At 47.2% G+C, this 20781-nt stretch overlaps 1 protein-coding gene across 2 annotated transcripts in view; it reads right to left on the bottom strand.

Annotated features, from left to right (window-relative positions):
- Positions 1-20781, bottom strand: part of MYO5B (myosin VB) — a 390752-nt gene that overhangs the window by 134543 nt on the left and 235428 nt on the right. For both annotated transcript variants that reach the window (XM_064379193.1, XM_012440811.2), the window contains exons 11-14: positions 10100-10181; positions 9428-9568; positions 1227-1349; positions 358-441 (exon numbers count right to left, since the gene is read on the bottom strand). In XM_064379193.1, the coding sequence (XP_064235263.1) occupies positions 358-441; positions 1227-1349; positions 9428-9568; positions 10100-10181 (430 nt within the window). The remainder of the gene's footprint in view (positions 1-357; positions 442-1226; positions 1350-9427; positions 9569-10099; positions 10182-20781) is intronic.

Here is a 20781-nt window from a genome sequence, read left to right as displayed (position 1 = left end):
ATGGACACCAGCTACATTTCCATCACTGCGCTCACCGCCTCTCTCCTCCTGTCACCTCCCATGCTCCCCCATCCCCTCCATTAGCAGGCATCTTTCCCGGTTCTCTCCCCTTACCCCTATGCTCCTTGCTTTCTTCCCTCCATCAGGCAATACTAAAGTGTTTTCAGACGAGATCCAGCATGTTCAAGGTGGTATAGTGTTCAAGTGTTTTCATACTGAGATGACCAACAAACCCCTTTGCCTCCTCCCTGCCCAGCATCTCTGCCTTTCCACCTCCAATGAGGCAGCATCACCACTCCCTGCCCAGCACTGGCCGTGGGCACTCCTGCTCCACTCCCCACTTCTGACACTCTTTACCTTGCTGGCCTTCAGGATATTGATCTGCTCTTCATACACCGTGTCTCTGTTTTTCTCCAGAAAACCATCAGAGAGGTACTCCACCTGGGGCCACGGCAAGCAGACAGAAACAATCGTTAGAGCTTCAGCCCGACTGGGTTCCTTCAGCAGTTTCTCAACTACTTTCATCTCATCCATGTAGCATTTTCTGAAAAGAGCTGTGAGTAGATACGAAACCCACAGATGTTTCCATTTAAAATGCAAACCCAATAAGTGGTCAGGATTTACATAGAGGGAACTGAGTATTCATATTGTGGAAGAAATTGCATTAAAGGGAGTTCCCAAAATAAAAGGCTTCTTTAGGGCTCATAAATGCAGCTTCTCAGCCATACCTCAGACCCAATGAATCAATCTGTATTTTAACAAGACCCTAGGTGATTTATACACAGATTACAATTTGAGAAACACCAGGCTAGTCCATGGCAAACAGAAAGCCACTGGGAAAAATTCTGTGCATGCAACAGCTGAGAAAGCAGTCCCCCAAGGAGTAGCCACACTGACTCCAGGTAAGAAGCCAAACCACTCGGTACTGTTTTCATCCCTCCCTTCTCGCTCAAGCTCCATGAGGGTAGACTCTTAACTGCTTTAGAATATAATTTATATATATGTGTGACTGGACAACTAGGGCACCCCCTGTGAAGTTATGCCACGTGGTAAGCTTGGCATCCCCAAGAAGTGGAGGGGTGGGTAAGAGAGGATGGAAGGGGAACCTAGCTGAGGCTTCAGGCCATTTGAATTCAGAAGGGACAGCCCTCTCTCTAGGTCCTGAGCCCCTGGAGTCTACAGAGAGGGGCCAAAAGACTACCCAAGCCAACAGAGAGGAGAGCCACCTTGTCTGCAAAGTGGATGACGATGAAGGCCGTGTTGGACATGCGGGGCTTCTGGAAGTGCTGGCTGCTGGAGTGCCGGTCATAGAGCTTCTGAGCCCAGTTCTGGTCAGTTCCTTTGGGGACCTGCAGAACCATGAGACAGGGCAGACTGCTTTGTGAAGAGGAAGAAGCCAGCCCTGGGTTGCAGCAGAGGGATGGGATCAGTAGGCCGGCTCCATGAAAGTGGATTCAGCCCTCGAACTGGGACCTTAACTGGATGGTGGAAAGAACGATTCAACCATACACGTTCAGGACCCTGCCACGGCGTGCCCTCCACCCCATTGGCTCCTGTGGGGCCTGTGGGAGCAGCTGAGCCTGCTGGTTGGCAGATACTGGAAGTGCTAGGGAGGATGAGGGTGAAAACCCAGGTCACAGGAGCAGAGTCACAGCCCGATGTCACTGCAATTGGGGCAGTGACATCAGCATCACAAATACATCCACCTGCAGTGTCAAGCTCACCCACTCACCCAGATGACCTCCTGCCACAAGAAAGCCCATCTTCCCTTCCTAAATTCACCTAAATACCATCATCTGGGTCTGGCTCTAGTCCATCCTTTCCTGACCACTACTGATCTCACTTCTCTCTTCTTTGGAATTCCTCACAATCAAGCTCTTACACATACCCTAGCACAACGTGCACCACTGAGTTTTGGGCATCGTCACTACAAGCTGTAAGTTTGTTGTGTTCAAGGACTGACTGTCCCTTATGTTGTTTATGTGACCCTGAAAGAACTGAGAACTGGGCTCTGGCCATGCGGTGGGAACTGAGTAGGGAATGATCTACATGGTGCTCATCTCTGCATCTGCCACTGTCTACAGTCAGACTTAGAGGTTCCACTGCATTAAGAATCCTGAAGGCAGCCCCTTTAAATATCTATGAATGGCTTCAAAAGAAAAAAGCATCTTGCGTCATTGACAATATAACAGAGTCATTGTAACCACCACTCAGATTGCCAAGGATGACAGCAACTCTTCCAATGGGAAGGTGCTCCCTCCTCCCTCCTCTGTCATCCCTGGTCATCGGTGCACACACCTACCGACCAGAATCAGTCCAGTCCTCAGTGACAGGTCACTAACTGGCCTGCCCTTCTTTGGTTTAGACTGCACATTTGGATCAGGCAGGGTTGAAGGTGACCCTTGCACTAGCCATTCACAGAGGAATTTTTATGGTAAATTAATAAAATTTGTGCCGTAAAGAAAATGCTTACATACTTGGGAACCAACTTCTTAAATCCTTTGTAAGCAAACTGATTTTGCTCAAGATTCATTTTGGCATAACTAATATTGAATACTCAGTGCTAAGCACCATAGGCAATTCAAGAAAAGAAAACTATCTTGAAGGAGGCTATTAATTGTACTGGGCAGACAATAAAATATATGTAATTCAGCAGTTTCTATGTATACTGTTTTATATTTGTCTCCAAGCATTCTGTGTTTAGAACCACCAGGTGTGAAGGAAGGAGGGGTCTTCCCAGTATGACTGTCAGGACCCGGTGGGCCCGAGGACAGGCGCAAGAGGGACCCTGAGGGAAGGGCAGAACTGGGGCAGATAGAACTATGGTGAGAAGCCCCGCATAAGCAAACACGTAAAATTGGCTAGGAACAAAATCATCTTGCCTTGAAGATGAAATTGGACTTCTGTAAGAAGACTCCATAATCCTACATATTCATTAATTCAGACTGATGTGAATTAATAAGCAGAGTAAACCAACAACCAAGGTCAAGTGTATACATATTTTCTGATGAGGATCAGTCTCTCCTTTCACTGCCCACCCCACCTCCAACCAAACGTAAGGGAAGGCCAGCAGGAATTAACAACAACCCGGAGTCTCAGATGACACTCACGGCTAGCGCCCACAGCAGTTATTGTTTGCCAGACCATTTTCTACACATTTAATATGTATCAACTCATTTAACCCTTGTACAGTCATGTCAGTTAGGTGCTATGTTTGTAAAAATTTTAGAGATGAGGAGATTGAGACAGAGAGGTTAAGTGGGGAAGCGTTAGGTTAGTGCAAAAGTAATTGTGGTTTTTGCCATTAAATAGCAGAGCTGGGATCCTAAGCAGGACATGTTAACTCTTCCTGCCTGACAACAGAGTTTTAAAGGCTGCCACAAAAGCAGAACCGGGTAGAAGGTGCTCATCTCCAAACATCTTTCCATAAAAGTAGATTTTAAACAGCTACAGGAGAAAGAAAAAATCTTATATTTTGATAACTTCTGGGTCATGGATATCAGTAGCTCCATAAGATGCAGTTGAATTGAATCCTTTAAAAAGGAAATCCAGTTTGTAGATGACGGAGGGATGGAGGCAGAAAACCACCATGGCATTTGTGTACCTATGCAACAATCCTGCAAGATCTGCACATGTACTCCAGAACTTAAAGTATAATTTTTTTTTTTAAAAAAAGGAAATCCACATACAGCTTCATATGAACTTCTCTCTGCTCTTCTCAAAGCAATGCAGAGAGACCTCTGAGCCAGGAGCTAGGACTCCAGCTTGGTCCTTGTCTAGGCACTTCTGTCCCTCAGAGGCCTAAATCCCTCTGACCTTGTGGTGCTGGCCACTGATACATCAAAAAGCAAAGGTCCCATCTGTATTAAATGCCCAGAATAGGCAAATCCATACAGAAAGAAAGGTTAGTGGTTGCCCAGGGCTGAAGGGGACCATGGGGAGTAGCCGCTAAGGGCTTTTTTACAGGGTGATGAAAATGTTCTAAAATTGTGGTTGGGATGGATGCGCAACTTTGTGAACATACTAAAAATCATTGAATTGTATACTTTAAATGGGTGAATTGTATGCTTTGTCAATTATATCTCATTAAAGCTGTTAGAAATACATTAAACCTGACTCCACTCCTTGCCAGTAAAATAACAACAAACAACAACAACAAAAAAAGCAGGCATTGTAGTGGGGGAGTGCAAGTTCTGGGCTCCCTAAGCCCCTCTCAGCATTCTCTGTGGAACTCTAAACAGAAGCCGTAATCTATATCACAGGTGTTGCCATCATTGGCCTGGGACGTCTTCTGAGGCCAAAGCCTGCCCCCAACAAAGCTGCTGACAGGAGCTGACTGTTAAGGACCCCAAGGCCAGCCAGGCACAATGGTCCACGCCTGTAATCCCAGCACTTTGGGAGGCCGAGGTGGGAGGATGGCTTGAGCCCAAGAGTTCAAGACCAGTCTGGGCAACAAAATAAGGAGACCTTGTCTCTACAGAAAATGCAGAAGTTAGCCAGGCACTGTGGCACTTGCCTGTAGCCCCAGCTACTGGGGAGACTAAGGCAGGAGGGTCGCTTGAGCCTGGTAGGTCAGGGCCACAGTGAGAGCTGTGATGACGCCACTGTACTCCAGCCTGGGTGACAGAACAAGACACTGTCGCAAAATAACAAAACAAAACAAAACAACAACAAAAAACAGACCCCAAGGCCAGTCACTCTATGTCTGCTTGTTTTCTCGTTCCTGTTTCCCTGGGCCACTGGCACCAACCTTCCTGGCCACTCACTGTCTCCTTCCATTCCATACCCATGCAGGCTCCCTCATGCCTTCTACCGCTGCTGACCTCTCAAATCATTGCACCATAAGTACCTCTGGATCCCCAGGCTCTTTAAGGAGTATGCTCTGGCCCCGCCCCTCTTTGCCATCACAGAAGCCCAGCTGGGCCCCCCAGGACTCTGCTGTCCTCACTCTCCTGGAATGGAGGCAGCTCCTTCCTCCTCAACTGCCAGCCACCCCCAGTGCTGCTTCCAGGCCTTTATATTTCACCTTTACAAAATACCCTCTGCACGCCCAGCAAAACATCAATTCGAGATGAATCCAACTACCCGCTCTTTCCTTCCCCGTACCTTGGTGGCTGGATAAGACCACACATCAAATCATCTTCCCGTAACCAAGCCCTGACAATATACTTTGTATAATACAGTACTGCAGCCAAAAAAAACTGAATTGCGCTCACAGAATCGCTTCTATGGATTAAGACACTGTTCCTAGGTCTAAGCCGGAAGTTGACCTCAAGAACTCCTAAAACTCAATTTACGGTCTTTGACCTCAGCAAACCTATCTGTGCACTCTGCAATTTCTCTTTCTGTTTACTGGGCAGCCTTTCCCACCTTCCTCCATTCTCATCAAGCTTCTGACCCTGCCGCCTCTCAGCAGATGCCTCATCTCCTTCACGGGGAAATAGAGGCTGTCAAGCAAGAAATCCCAAATTCCTGCTCTAATATGCAGCAACTTTCATCTGCACCCACAGTCATCCCTCCTTTCTGTCCTTCTCATGGGAGAAAGACCTCCCTCCTGGCTGGCCTTCCATCCACCCACCCTTGCCTCCTGGGGGACCGCAGTCCTTCTCATGGGAGAAAGACCTCCCTCCTGGCTGGCCTTCCATCCACGCACCCTTGCCTCCTGGGGGACCGCAGTCCTTCTCATGGGAGAAAGACCTCCCTCCTGGCTGGCCTTCCATCCACGCACCCTTGCCTCCTGGGGGACCGCAGTCCACCCACGCCCATGCTCCTCTCTCGCGCCGCCTCCTGTTCACAGCCAAGCCTCCGAAAGTCCAAACTCACTGTCTCCGCTGCCTCACCTCCTGCTCTCCTCAAATTACCAAAATTAGGCTCCTGCCCCAACAACTCCCTTGGAAGGAAGTGCTCCACTCCAGGGACTCATGGAGACCCTCTCCCTGCTGAGCTCCCGGAAGCCCTGGTTCCCTCCTGCCTGGCCTCACAGTGCCACCCCCTCCAGGCTCTCCCCAGCTCAGCTTGCACACAGTCTGGGAGACCTGCTGATCTGATCATTCACATCTGACCCTCTCTCCCCTGCTTCTCCCCCATAGGCTGATCCCCAGAGCCTTCAGGGTAAAGCCCAAATGCCTGCTCTGGGTGGACGTGGCCTCTCATTCTCCCATGGTCCCTACTTTCCAACCTCACCTGCCCCACCAGGAGTTCCAGATAAATCAGATCACTTCAAGTTCTCCAAGTGTGACATTCCCTTCACGTGGAATGCCCCTCCTCATCTGACTTTTCTTGGGAATGCTCTCCCCACGACGCTCTTTCTTCTGTCATTTCCTTCACAGCATTTCTGGTTCTTTGTTATCATAGATGACACTTCAGTGCCTGCCTTTGACACTTGACCCTTTCAAGGTGTGCAGGGGCTTAGTGCACTATTCTGTGAACATGTGGCTTCCCGTGTGAATGAACAGACAGACGTGGGAAGGGCACTTCACTTCCCTCCATCGCAGGAGTCACACCTCAACATGAAAGTGCCAGACAAGGAAACATTTGGGGCTACTTCTTAAGAAACCACAATCTGAATACAGAGTAAACCTTCCTGACAGCAGGCTGGGCCAGGTGAGGAAACAGGGGGCAGGGGACACTGGCTTCCCCACTGAGTGAGTCGATCTCACTCCACAGTCCTGAGTGATTTCCTCCCTTCCAGGAAACAAAGAATCCTCATTACAGGGCACAGGGCAGAGCCTGCCACCCCACACAGGCCCGCCGTTGAGTGCTCCAACATCTCCAACCTGAGACAGTGCCTGTTGCTAGCTCACTAGCATTGCTTCCAGGGTTCAGGGTTTCCTGTTCCTCTGCAAGAAAGGGGGACTGATGAGTGGGAAGAGGTCAGCAGGAACTACCAACCCAAATAGGGCTTAGAAGGCAGCAGGGGCTGGTGTGCACCCACTACCCACCGGCCACCAGGCATCTTTGGAGAGTCTTGTTAAGAGCAGCCTGGAAATTAACATTTCTGACAATCAAACACCTTCTTAGAGGAGTGGGCTTGGATAACATAGGAACAATTGTAGTTTGCGGCTTGCTTGGGGCCTGTCTGCAAAGGGTTTTTTCCACCTCAGGTGGTTTAATATCCTGGTCCAGTCTGCACTCTCGTCTGCAGCTGTGGCACCAGTCACAGGCCCTGCGGAGCACTCCCAGCATGCTGCCCCTCTAAACCCATGGCCACGCCATCTCCACACATCTCACTTAAACCCCAGCTCACTACTCTGCCTGTCACTGCACAGCTTCTCCATGAAAAGTGATTTTTCCGCTGGCTGCTTCTGCACCATGAGTCCAATCCTTCATGTGACCGTGTCCTGTCACATGGGGTCACAGAGCCCAATTGTTCATAGTGCAACTCTATTCGTTCTCACCTTGCAAAGTAACTGAGAGACAGGGAGGAAAGGACGTGTCTGAGGCTGCTTCTACAGCCCAACAGGATCCCTGCCAAGGGGCACCGAGTTGCCCAGTCACGGCAATTCCAGGGAGACTCCCAAACCTGCTCAGCCTCAGAGCTACGGATGCTTGCAGGCCCCCCTATGTTTTAAAGTCAGGTTTACTGCACAATAATTTCCATGCAGTAAAATGCACCCTTTCACTGAATTGTACAGTTCAACGAGTTTTGACAAATGAAATAATACCTGTTGGCTTAAAATTCACCTGTGACTGATGCTCTATCAGATTATACCAAATCATCCTGAATTCCCAGAGCAATTAAACCTGGTACAAAAAGTCTCCACATCATGGGCTTTTGTCTTCTTCCTTAATGTGGTGTTCATCTCATCTCCTCTGCCGCCAGTGTGTTTACACATGTCACATACACAGTACCACCCAGTGTCTTGACGTGCCCAGCCCCCACCAGCCTGATTTGCAGGACATCCAGGCTTTCCACAAACCTGTGTAGGACAAACTGCCTACTCCTGTGCCCTGAGAACTGTATGTGACATTCACCTTCACCACTTGGGAGGAGAGTGAAAAGTCAGGGTTCTCCTTGAGCACCGGCCTGTGGGGAGCCACACCAGCTTAGCATCCCAGAGGCCAGGCTTGGATGCAGGACATGTGGCTGCCTTTAGCTTTGGGGGTATGGAGCTGGAGGAGGCAGTTACTGATGGGAATCTCAAAACAGACTGGGGAAGAGGGGCATGATCTTTGCTGAGTTTGGGAAGGGAGGTGGTGGCAGTGGATGCTGAAACCAAGAAAATAAAAGTGAGTCGTGAATAGCAGGATGGCCTAGGCTGTGACTTCAGCCATTCAGCCAATGCCACTCAGTCTAGGGACAACTGTTTTACCTTTACTGCTACCTCTCAGGTTGGGCAAGCCTGGACAAACGTGCCACACTGAGAGATCATCTCTGCCTGGATACTGACTCTGAGGATGAAGCCTACATCTCTAGTGAAATGCTAAAACCTTCAGGAGGTAAAAAGATGTGCAAGCTGTAGAATTGGTATATCTTCTCTGTCTTCTGTTTTATTGTTTCCCTTTCATTTTCAAAGGCAATGAAACTAGGAGAGCCCTTCTGGAAGGAAATACCTCCTACCAAACCATCCAGCTGCACTTAACCCTTTACAGGCAAGATGTGGGAGAGCAGAAAGTAAAGGCAAGTGGGTTCTTTCCCTTGTAACAGCAAATAGCATGTGACTTTTATATCTGTTGATTAGAGTTTCCATCCTTGGAGGAACTGGTACACACATACACATACACACACACACACACACACACACACACACACACACATCCCTTTAGCAACCAACCACCCAACTAGGAGAGATTTTGTAGATTAGATGCAACCCCTATCCTCGAGCAGGAAACCAGGGGCCAAAGAAGTTAGGTAATTGATAAAAACACAGATCCTCTAAACCTTGCCCTCCCAGTGCTGCCAGACACTCTCCAGGCTGACAAGTCAGCTCTCCTCCTGTCCCATCAGGTACAGCCCATCAGAAACCAGATGGGGAAATCTATGAATCTCACCTGCCACCATGCCATGCAGCTCTATCACTCACAAGCCATCTAACGTGGCAATAATGATCCCAGACTTGAGTCTTCACTCTCTAGGGTGAAGTTAGATGTTGCAGTTCTTCTCCTGGCACCTAGGCCACCTGGGGCATCAAGTCCAAACCACCATATCATGCCAACCCATGCCACCCAGGCTCCCCCAAGAGAGGCACACGTTTACCAGTGTAGCAACACCTGCCAGTCATGTTAAACATGCTGCATTCTAGCATGCAGAATGGTACACGCTTCTAGTATGCAGCATGCCAACACTTCTTCCAGCATACTAAAGGCCAGCTGATCACAGACAAAATTCCACCTTTGAAATCTTATGTGATTCCCTTGTACCACACAGCTTCCCTCTGCCCCATACCCCCTACTCTGGAATTGAACTAATTCACATCATCAGTTTTACCTTACATTCTTCATCCAACAGGTCCAAGATACCCAGCTTGGCTTCAATGAGGTCGATACAAGGTTGGTTATCATAAAAATCAATCAGGGTCCAAGGGATCTGCTCCTTCATGTATTCTTCTTGCTCTAGTTTGAACACATGCTAGGACAAGTAAAAAGGTCACACGAGTGAACTGCAGGCAGACCTTAACATTCACCTCCCCCAGAGGCTCAGTGAGTTTTGGGTCCTATAGCACAGCAGAAAACTGCCAGAAAAGGTTTGGATGCTAAGTCATAGTCATGACTGCAGAAAAGCAAAGCACAGTCAGGCGATTCCTCATTGCTGGGTGAACACTTCCTGGGGCACTTAACAATCACCTGAGTTGCTGTATACCCAATTAATCACGGGAAGCCCCATATCTGGCTTGCTGTTGCTTCAATGCCCTAGAAACCTAGGCTCAGAGGAATGGGAGTCAAAGCCAAAGAGAGAATCATTTCCCCTCTCAGCACAGCGGTCCTCATTCAGTTCTCCCTCTTGAGCAGTGGAGAGCCCCTTCCCAAAGCTGGAGGAAACCAAGGGATGTCAGAAAACAGCCAGGGCCCACCCACCTCAGAGGAAGAGAAGTGACCTTGCTGCCCCTCCCAGAGAAGTCTCCCCCATCCCGGTACCCCCAGGTCTGGAAACCAAGCCTACCGAGTTGAACTGCTGCTGGAGCTTTTCATTTGCGTAGTTGATACAGAACTGCTCAAAGCTGTTTACCTCAAACGTCTCAAACCTATAGAATGGAAAGAGTAGACAAGAGACATCTCCTTTCACCGAAGGAGTCACTGAGACTTCAACAAAGCTACTCTCACCCAGGTGTCCCCTGACGCCACAACGAAATCCCCATTGTCTAATCTGGTGTTCAGAGACCACTGTTGCAGACGTTAGCCCTACACAGAGCCTAACTGAAGAACACGTGTATTTTCATAACTGGAAAAAGTATGGACAGCAGGAAAATTTTTGAAAAGAAAAAGTTTAAAAAAGAAAATCAGCAATGAATCATTCTATTATTCATACTGACTACCAGTCATATCTTGGTGGATTTCCTTTTAGGAGTTTTACATTTTTGAAAAGAGTCAGAACTATATAACGTTTTACTTTTTTTCTTGAGACAGGGTCTCAGTCTGTCATCCAGGCTGGAGTGCTGGATCTTGGCTCACTGCAACCTCTGCTTCCCGGGCTCAAGGGATCCTCCCACCTTAACCTCCCAAGTAGCTGGGACTACAGGCATCACGCCACCATGCCGAGATAATTTTTATATTTTTTGTAGAGATGAGGTTTCACCATGTTGCCCAAGCTGGTCTCGAACTCCAGGGCTCAAGTGATCCATGCACCTCAGCCTCCCAAACCACTAGGATTACAGGTGTGATCCACTGCACCTGGCCTTACCTTCTATTATTATCATTTAACATTCCATTAAAAACACTTCCCCACACCACTGTTCTGAAGGCATCAGTTTTAACATCTGCCTCAGCAACCACTGTATGGATCCGGGCCATGGTCTAGACCTGGAAATTGCAAAGGTGCCCAGGTGAGGGGACAGGTGGTGCTGAAATTGAGTTGGCCCCCTCACAAGCAGCTTTTTCTCAATTCACACAGGTGCCCATAAGCTGGCAGTCACCCTCATAGAGATGCATCATCATTTAACTGCCCCCACTGAGGACATTTTGGTTCTTTTCTCAGTTGTTAGCTGCTATCAATTTTGTGATAAATTCTTTGAATTCATAAGTCTTTCCTTAGGATGCTCTCCTAGAAAAATTACCATGTCAAACAGTACCACTTTTCTTAAAAGGCAGAAGAAAATTAACTCCTGGAAAGGTGGAGCTAATGTATGACACTACCTCCACCTCACAACATACAAAAGTGTCTTGTGCTTCTAATACTGGTCAACAATATTTGGTTTTAATCATCTTTATTGGGTTAGCATTTACACACAGTAAAATGCACCAATTTTAAGTCTATATTTTCATGCATTTTTCTTAAAAGTTTTTCTCAACATCTGTTGATGGGGTGACACATTTTTGATAGAAAATTTTTATATAGAGATGTTCTGTGATACATGACACAGATGGAGGACATTTTCATCACCTGGAAAATTTCCCCCGTGCTCCATTCGGGTCAGCCTCAAGTGTTCTCCCCATCTCGTCCTGCCCTCTTCACTGGGAGACTGGGAATATTAATATCACAGCTCTTTGGTCAACTGTGTCATATTAGCTTTTTGGTGTCTTTGGTTCCTTGGAACCTAAAAATGTCTGAATTTTAATTTCTTTGATCATTACTACAGCTCAACATTTTTCTGACTGTACTTCATGAATCATCTGATGCTTGGTTAATTTTGTTGGGGTTTAACTTTAAAAACTGACTTGAGCACTTTGCATTTTAGAATATCAACACTATCAATCATTGCTCAACTCCAATGTTCACAATATGGCCCAATATTTGGGCAGGGGACAGTGGAACCAGCAGAGGCAGGGATGGGGGGCATGACGTGCAGCGTAGTGTTAGAGGCAGGGGTCCTCCCCACAGGCTATGCCAGCTACACTAAAGGGTCTGGAATTTACCAGGCGGTAGCAGAGAGATTCTGAAGGATGCTGAGTGAGTTAAGAACTGACAAGCTGACCTGCACCTTAGAGACCAGCAGGAGAACAACTGTGAGCCGGGAGACGGGGTGCAGGCCTGGGGGCAGGAAGCCAAGTGAGGTAATTCTTACTGCAACAGGAAACCAGGCAAGACTCGGTCAGGGCCTGATGAGCGTGGCTGGTGGCCAACCAGTAGAAAGCTTCTGGACATTAAGGAAGATGGGGATGAGAGGGCCTTAAATGACCAACTGGATGTGCAGATGAGACCCAGGCAACAGGATGGATTTGGTCACACTCACCATGCTGGCAACATTATACATGTCGGCAGCTATAGCTACAAATGTGTGCAGCCCACCTTATACACTCAACAGCAGCATCAGGCTGAGGGGTGAGAAGGACAGAAGCCTATGCAGAAGAGAAGAACGTTTTCCACCTCTTCCCATTCACACACACACACACACCCCTCTTCCCATTCACACATACACCTCTTCCCATTCACACACACACACACACACACCCCTCTTCCCATTCACACACACACATCTCTCTTCCCGTTCACACACACACACATCTCTTCCCATTCACACACACCCCCTTCCCATTCACACACATACACCCCTCTTCCCATTCACACACACACACCCCTCTTCCCATTCACACACACACCTCTCTCCATTCACACATACACCTCTTCTCATTCACACATATGCCTCTTCCCATTCACACACACACACCTCTCTCCATTCACACACACACCTCTTCACATTCACACACACTCTTCTCATTCACATACACACCTCTTCTCATTCACACACACACACCTCTCTCCACACACACATCTCTTCTCATTCACACACACCTCTTCACATTCACACACACACCTCTTCTCATTCACACACACACCTCTTCTCATTCACACACATGCCTCTTCCCATTCACACACACACCCCTCTTCCCATTCACACACACACCACCTCTCTCCATTCACACACACACTTCTTCTCATTCACACACCCCTCTTCCCATTCACACACACACCTCTCTTCCCATTCACACACACACCTCTCTTCCCATTCACACACACACATCTCTTCCCATTCACACACACACCCTTCCCATACACACACACACCCCTCTTCCCATTCACACACACACACACCCCTCTTCCCATTCACACACACCCCTCTCTCCATTCACACATACACCTCTTCTCATTCACACACATGCCTCTTCCCATTCACACACCCCTCTTCCCATTCACAGACACACACACCTCTCTCCATTGAAAAACACACCTCTTCACATTCACACACACTCTCATTCACATACACACCTCTTCTCATTCACACACACACACCTCTCTCCATTCACACACACCTCTTCTCATTCACACACACATCTCTTCTCATTCACACACACACCTCTTCTCATTCACACACACCCCTCTTCCCATTCACACACACACACACCTCTTTCCATTCACACACACACCTCTCCATTCACACACACACCTCTTCACATTCACACATACACTTCTTCTCATTCACACACACCCCTCTTCCTATTTACAAATACACCTCTTCTCATTCTACACTGCCCAGTGCACCAAATGGGTGGCAGTGGCCCTGCTAATGGGAGCCCGCAGAGCACTAAGCCCAAGTGCTTCAGGAGTTCTCAGTAATGCTCCCAGTAGCCAAAAGTTAGGATCTATTTTTAACCCCGTCCTGAGGCTGAAGAAACTGAGGGGCGGAGAGACTGAGGAAGCTATGCTGTCCCCAAGGCCAGAGAGCTGGTGAGCAGAGAGGCAATGTGTGAACCCAGAGAGCCTGATTTCTGAGAACACAGTCTTAATTCAGAGAGGAGGAAAAGTTTCATGAAAAAGAAAAAACAGATGACATGGAAGGGCTGTTAATACGGAGGATGATGTTCTAGAAGGAAGTATCTGAGCTCATGGTGATTGGGAAAAGGCCAGTGAAAATACCAACGAGGTAACAGAAATGGACACAGGCTCGGTTCAGCCCACGTGTCTCCACCCTTTCCATTCTTCAGTACAGACATCTGAATTTTCTCAGTGTCATACGAAGTGTCATGCAAGCCCTTCCAAATAGAGTGTACTCCCTTAGTACCCCCAGATAGAAATGTTACAACTGCCCCTGGTGGAGGCTGGGGATGGTGGTGGTGAGGATGCCTCCACCCGTGCAGAGGGACCACCACAGATAGAGGCATCAGACACCCAAAGGGGCCGGGCCAGAGCCCAGAATGCATCAGGCTTCTCCCTCCCTGGCGCTCACCTCCCCCATCAAGGTATAAAACATGGAGAAGTGGGAAATCATTTAGAGATTAAAGGAGTCAACTGCTTGGAGACAAACCACATTAAAGCACAGTCTTTAGCCATGCCCATGTGGGAGAAATAATTCTAGGTTGAAAAAACAAGATCAAAGATATAAAGTGTATGCTGGGATGAAGGCGGCCACCCCTAAGCACTCCAGACCAGGCAGGAGAAGCACTGTGTCTGCCAGTCATCGCCTTGAATTGGGGCCCTTCCAGCCCAGATGACAGTCTTACAGACTGAGCTATGTCCCTTAGAACCTTACTGCCTTCCCCGATCCTCCACCCTGAGAGAGGCTGCTGAGGACAGCCAAGCCCCAGAGGAAATTCAATTAATAAAACCTAGATAGGAGATAAAAGAGCCACCCCAGCAACTGGCCAGATAATAGCAATTGGGTGTGCTGGCCAAGCTGTGCTAAGCTCCACAGAGGATTTAAATATCTCCCACTTGTCATTTTCTGAAGGTTTACATTGGTAGCACTCCACAAAGAACATTCTCATTAATTTGAGATGGCCTGAAATTAGCTTGTAATTTTCCTATTTCTAAGATATTATCTAGTAACAATTCCTCTGCCATCTAGCATAATTACTGTAATGCCGGAGGTCCAGAGATGAATGAGGGGCTTGTGCAGCTCAGGGGAACATCTAAAATGACAGACCTCAGAAAGCCACAGTCTGGGAGATCGGGCAACTTCTCTTTTACAATGGAATTATATTTGCACTAATTCCTCCCATCAACAGAGAAGACTTTTTAAAATAAACCCAATGAATCAATTTATAGTTTACAACATTAAAGTGTCACAAAGAAATTTATATACTAGGGGGAATTGAATTTCTCATGTAAAATCAGTGTTGAGAATATTTAAACCAGAAACCTTGGGCTGGAGGAAGGTCAAAACACAGAATAAGACTTGATGCTGAAACGTGGCATCTGGACTCCCGATGGCACAATGATCAGTTTCTATTTTCATAGTCAAAAAGTATACAATTTCCTTCTCATTCTACCTTAACTTCAGAGTGTAGCAAGGGCCACAGATGCCTCTACAAACAAGGTAGTGTCTGTTGGAAAGTGAAACTGCAATAAAAAGTCAATCAGTCACTAAGTTAATGATCAGCCTCCTTGAACCTCTCACTCCATGACCTGGAGAGAGAGCAGAGAAGCAGTGAGATGCTTTGAAGATTGGGAAACTCTAAGTCCCCCTGGGCACGGGTCAAAGGAACTAGAATCTCCTAGCTCAGCCCGGTCTTTCCAGTTTATAAAGCTCACTCTCCAGCATTCTGCCTTTGGTAGACTGAAAAGATATGGACAATAGGTTCATACTGAGGACAGCTTCTAGGGGATGATTATTAGAAGTCATACAGAAAATATAATGTAGGGAAATTCTCCCTGGAGAAGCCTTTTTAAAAACAGGGCCAGCATGCATTGTGGTCAGAGAAATGGTCCAGACATCCTTTCAAGGTCCCTTTCCATCTTGAAGCCTATGAAATCTCACAAGGCCACCTTGGGTCTGTCAGAGAGGCCAACCCTGCTGGTCTCTTTACTGAACAACCTTGGGATGCTGGCTGCACCTGGGAGTGGCGGGGCCTGATTCTGCTTATGTGCTTCTCTGTGCCTAGATGCTCCCACCCAGGACTTGTTTTTTATCGAGAACACAATCCCAGGCACTGTTCACACCCCAAGGCAAAGGGCAGTAATTCTTCTTGAGGACCTAAATCCACTCAGTTTGCGGCCTGGAACTCCAACACGGGACAGAAAACACCCACTATATGGTGATCCCCTCCCAATCTAACAGCCAACTGTCCCAAAACTGTGAAGGCTGCCAAGACGAGCAAGTCACAGTCTCTGCCCAGAAGAGCTACCAGGCAGATGATAGGCAATCAGTACATGAGAGCCTCCGCAAGGAGCAGAAATTGTATGCACTGTAGGCTTTTAAAAGGCAATGAGGCCATAGTGTTCCCAGACCAAACTGAGGGGTGGGCTGCTTATTCTCACGGCCCAATAACAAGATGCAGATGAACTGGGGAGGAACAGAGTTTTTATTTTCTGCAACCGGTTACAGGGAGAAGGCCTGGAAATTATCTCCAGGCCAACTCAAAATTACAGCTTGCCAGCGCTTATATACCTTCTAAGCTATATGTCTGCATGTAAGTGTGCATTCATCCAAAGACATAAGTGATTAACTTCTAATCTATAAGATCTGTGTCTTGAAGACTTTTCGTCTGGAGCCTCAGTAAATTTACTTCATTTAAATGGGTCGAGGTGCTAGGGTGATTACCCTTATCTTGTTTACTAAATCATGGAGGTTTGGGGAGTTCCTTCAGACCCCACGATAAAACTTGTTTAATCTTAAATGAGTCCTGTTAAGAATTCCTTATTCTGTCATGCTTTAAGGCCCAGGAAAGGCCAAGGCAAAACTCTTGGTAGGCTTTTGTTACATTCCAGCCTTTGTATAAGGGCACTGGCTTTTTAAGCTTTTAATATTTAACTTAACCACTCAGTCAGTACTGAAACAGTTGCTGTGGAGGCCTGTGTTAGTGAGACCTGGCCTGCAACAATAGGGTGGGAATACTGGCATGGACAGAGAGAAACAGAATTTCATCTGAGCCTTGGAAGCACACAGGTGTGTCAGGCTCCAGGCACACCCAAAGGGCTCCCTCAGAACAGTTCAAGTAGGTTGAGCCTGGATTTAGAGACCTCTTGGGTTATGAGGCTTTCCTAGGAGGCTGGGAGACTCTAGGGTGAATGAGGCCAATAGCTTCCGATGATCTGCAAGGTCTGAGAATGCTGTGGCCAGACATGCATGTCCTCTCTGAAGAAGGCATGTCCAGGGATCTTCTGGGCTGTCCAGGGCTGGGCCACTGTCACAGGCTAAAGGGTTAATGCAATCACTGACTTCTCCCCCTCCACATTCTGTGAAAGCTTTTGATACTGGCTAGAGAGGAGATTGGGAGTCTCCAAATAACTATTGCGGCTCTGAGGTTATTTATAAGTTTATTTTGGAGAGTGAGACCAAGAAAACAAAAGCCAAAGAATATGTTTTTCCACCAAACAATGGTGAACAGTGGGTCTAAGAGGTTTACTTAAAATATACCACTGTAGTCAACCCGCAGAATGGGAGAAAATATTTGCAAATCACATTTCTGATAAAAAAATTAATATACAGAATATGTAACAACTTGTAAATGAGTATGTAAAACTCATTCCGCCCGCTCCCACACTGTGGCGTGTACTTTCATTTTCAGTCAGTCCCTTCATTTCTTCCTTGCTTTGTGCGTTTTGTCCAATTCTCTGTTCAAAACGCCAGGAACCGGGACACCCTCCACCATTAACACCACAGTGCTGGGATCGCAGGCATGAGCCACCGCGCCTGGCCTTCAGAGCATTTTAAAATACACCATTAAAGAGCACTGAAGAGAATTGGATGCTAATTTATTATTATTAGGAAGTACCACAAGAAAGTAACAGAGGACTGAGGAGGCTATAAAATCCCAGGAAATCCCATGTCCTGCTTCCTGGGGTCAAAACTTCCCCACCTTCTACCCCCATTCTCTCCCCAGTGGTTCCTCAGCAGAACACATGAATATGCTATAGCCCATGTTGCTCCCAGACCAACTGTCCTCAGCAAGAATGGGCTGGCCATAGCCAAAGCCCTCTGCTACCTTAGCATCTTGAAGGCTGAAATCAAAGACAAATAAATGTGCATTTTTCCCAAATTGAGGCCATTTATTTCTTGTTGCCTCAAGGAGAGGATAGGAATAAAGGATTAGACACTCAAGGAGAGGAGAAGTATAAAGGAGAGACTGCAATTAATCAGGCATAGAGAGGCAAACGCAGGTTACTGCAACCCGAAAAGGGAATCCCAGCCAAAAGCTGCCAGGCTCTCCCCTAGAAATTTCCATGTCCTGCCTGGTCAAAAATACCCTGAAGGCAACTTCACAGATCTTCGGTTAAGGTTAAGAGCTGAGCTTGGGGTGGCTAGATTGCTCTGAGTACTACTTGCTTTGTACTGTTTTTTGGAGCTGCGACAGAGAAGCAAGATGTAGGGACACTTCCACCAGACAGTGGGGGTCGGGAAGCAATCAGAAAAGCCTCAGGGAAGGGCCTCTGAGCAGAGGACTCACCACAGTCATGGTGGAAGCAGCTGTGGCCTATGCTAATTTGTTTAGGAGCTCACAGCGTTTCTCCTCTACGAGCTAACTAAGAGTCAGAACACAGTGATGGGGAGAAATGTGTGTACACTGCTTGCTTATAGAGAGAGAAGTGAGTGTGTATTCACTCTGGCTGCTAATTCTGTAGCAACATTTAACACATTTATAGGAAAAAGTGGAGTGGCTTATGTTTGGTACAGAATTATTTCAGTACACGAATGAGCTTCACTGGTGGGCTAGTAATGCCCTAGACAGGCACTGCAGCTCATCTGGGGACAGTTATCCCAGTGGAAGAAATCAGTGGCCACTGGTGGGGTCAAGGGGAAGAAGAACAGTTCCACCCTCATTTCCTAGCTTTGCACATTTCTAACCTGAGAGGGAGGCAACGCCTTCTTCCTTTCCACTTCACAGATGTGGCTGGCCGTATTCAGAAACTCATCTCAGTGTTCTTTCTGTTCTCTCTGGACTCCACTTTTGCCACTCTTGCTCAAAAGTGACAAGGAGAAGTGAGAAAATCAAAGACATCAGGTCAGTCCCAGGGCATCCTCTATGGGTACTCAGGCGTCCCCACACTCGGGCTAAGAGAGAGTGAGACAATGGACGGATGGTCTTCTCCTCCAGGGTTTGATGGTCAGGGATATAAATAGAAAACAAAAAATAAAAAACAATGCTTGGAAGGTTTTCTGATGAAAAGCCACAGAGGATGAAAAACTCTTAGAATCACTTCCCATAGTCACAAATAAAGCCTAATGACTGAAATGAGTTTGAACTAGGAAGGAGGTGAGCAGAGTGGGTGAGAAGTGGGGTCGAGCGTAATGTCCACTTCCAGGTAATCAAGAAATGACCACATTACAAAAGGCAGCTTTGGAGGGTTTCTGGAAGGTATGTGAAGTCCAAGGGAAATAAGGTGGATAAGACACTGTGAGTGCAGAGAGGCCGACGACAGTAAATGGCTCACACACGCTATCCCAAGTCTCCACCCAGGGTTCTGTGTTGCTTTCTCCCAGATTAAGAAATGATGTCACTGACCCGGACAGATTAGAAAGCACCTCCAGACTTAAGCCACCTGCTCTTCTGTTAAATTGTTGATTTTAATCTCCTAAGAGTTCATTACATACCCTCTTACCAGAAAGAGAGCCGGGGCCAGTCTGCATTTGTACAACAATTTCTTGGAGAATCAGACCATGGAGCAGCATGCACTTGCACATTGATGGCATGTATGGAAGTGCTTTCCTGACAACCAATGGCCCAGGCACACAGCTAGCTTGTTCACTCTCCATTGCCTTGTATGTAACTTGTTATCCTTAACTCTTGAGAGAGCGTGAACTCAGCACTGCATTGAGCTATGGAGGAGTAACTGCATGGGGACTTACTTCTCTCAAGAAGAGTAAGTCACTTTTAAAATATGATGACTTTATAACAAAAAAGAAGTGAACTGGCTTCTGAGAAAGAATAAAGATTAAGAAAAGAGAAGACAACACAGCACGCCCGGAAGAAAGCAGAAAGGGTAAGAAAATTCCCAAGAACGGCCTTGTGCTGATGGCCCTGTGTTGGGACCCTGCTCTCACTGAAGAGCTGTCAGACAGTCTCAAAGGAGCCCCAAGGCCACTCCGAGATGCAGGAAACAGGTGAGGAGGTGGCACTAGGAACAGGAGACCGAGTCCTCCAGGTTGCCACCCCATCCCCCAAAAGCTGTTCTTTTCAAACCAGCCTTGCAATCTATTTCTCCCCTTTGAGCAGTCACAGGACATTAGAGAAAACAAACAATTATAAAAATTAAATGGCAAATATAAGCACAAAAATCCCAGCTTGCACAGACTATTTAAATTCAAGGCACTGTTAAGATGACATATAAATACAGCAGCACTGAGGCATGCTTTTTTATGTAGCAGTAGTATTGAAATCATCAAATTTTTACATGCTATTGACAAGTCTGCATGTTAATCTTTCTAAATCAGAACCTCAGTAAAATTAGATCCTTCTACAGGTGGATTAAGGGAATTGGGTCAGACGCTGCAGCTTGGGTTTCCCCAGACCTTACTTGGAAGGTAATACTGAAAGGTCAGTACTTTGGGAAATCCAATTATCTTAAAAGACTCAAAGGAGGGAAAACACCACAGAATTAATGACTGACAATGAGGCTGGAAGTTCCCAGAGAGCAACTACAAGGGCTGAGCACAGAGCAGGCACTCGATGGATCAGAAGAGACGGGGCCTGCCCAGGGTCACGCAGCTGAAGCCCCGGGGAGGGTGCCTCTTCCCACCGCCCTCTGTCGGT

This window comes from Aotus nancymaae, unplaced genomic scaffold, assembly GCF_030222135.1.
Source record: "Aotus nancymaae isolate 86718 unplaced genomic scaffold, 86718_ANA_hifiasm-v0.15.2.pri h1tg000020l, whole genome shotgun sequence".
In the NCBI taxonomy this organism is placed as follows: Eukaryota; Metazoa; Chordata; class Mammalia; order Primates; family Aotidae; genus Aotus; species Aotus nancymaae.
The sequence above is the reverse complement of the archived record's forward strand: the minus strand, read 5'-3'. Positions and strand labels throughout refer to the sequence as shown.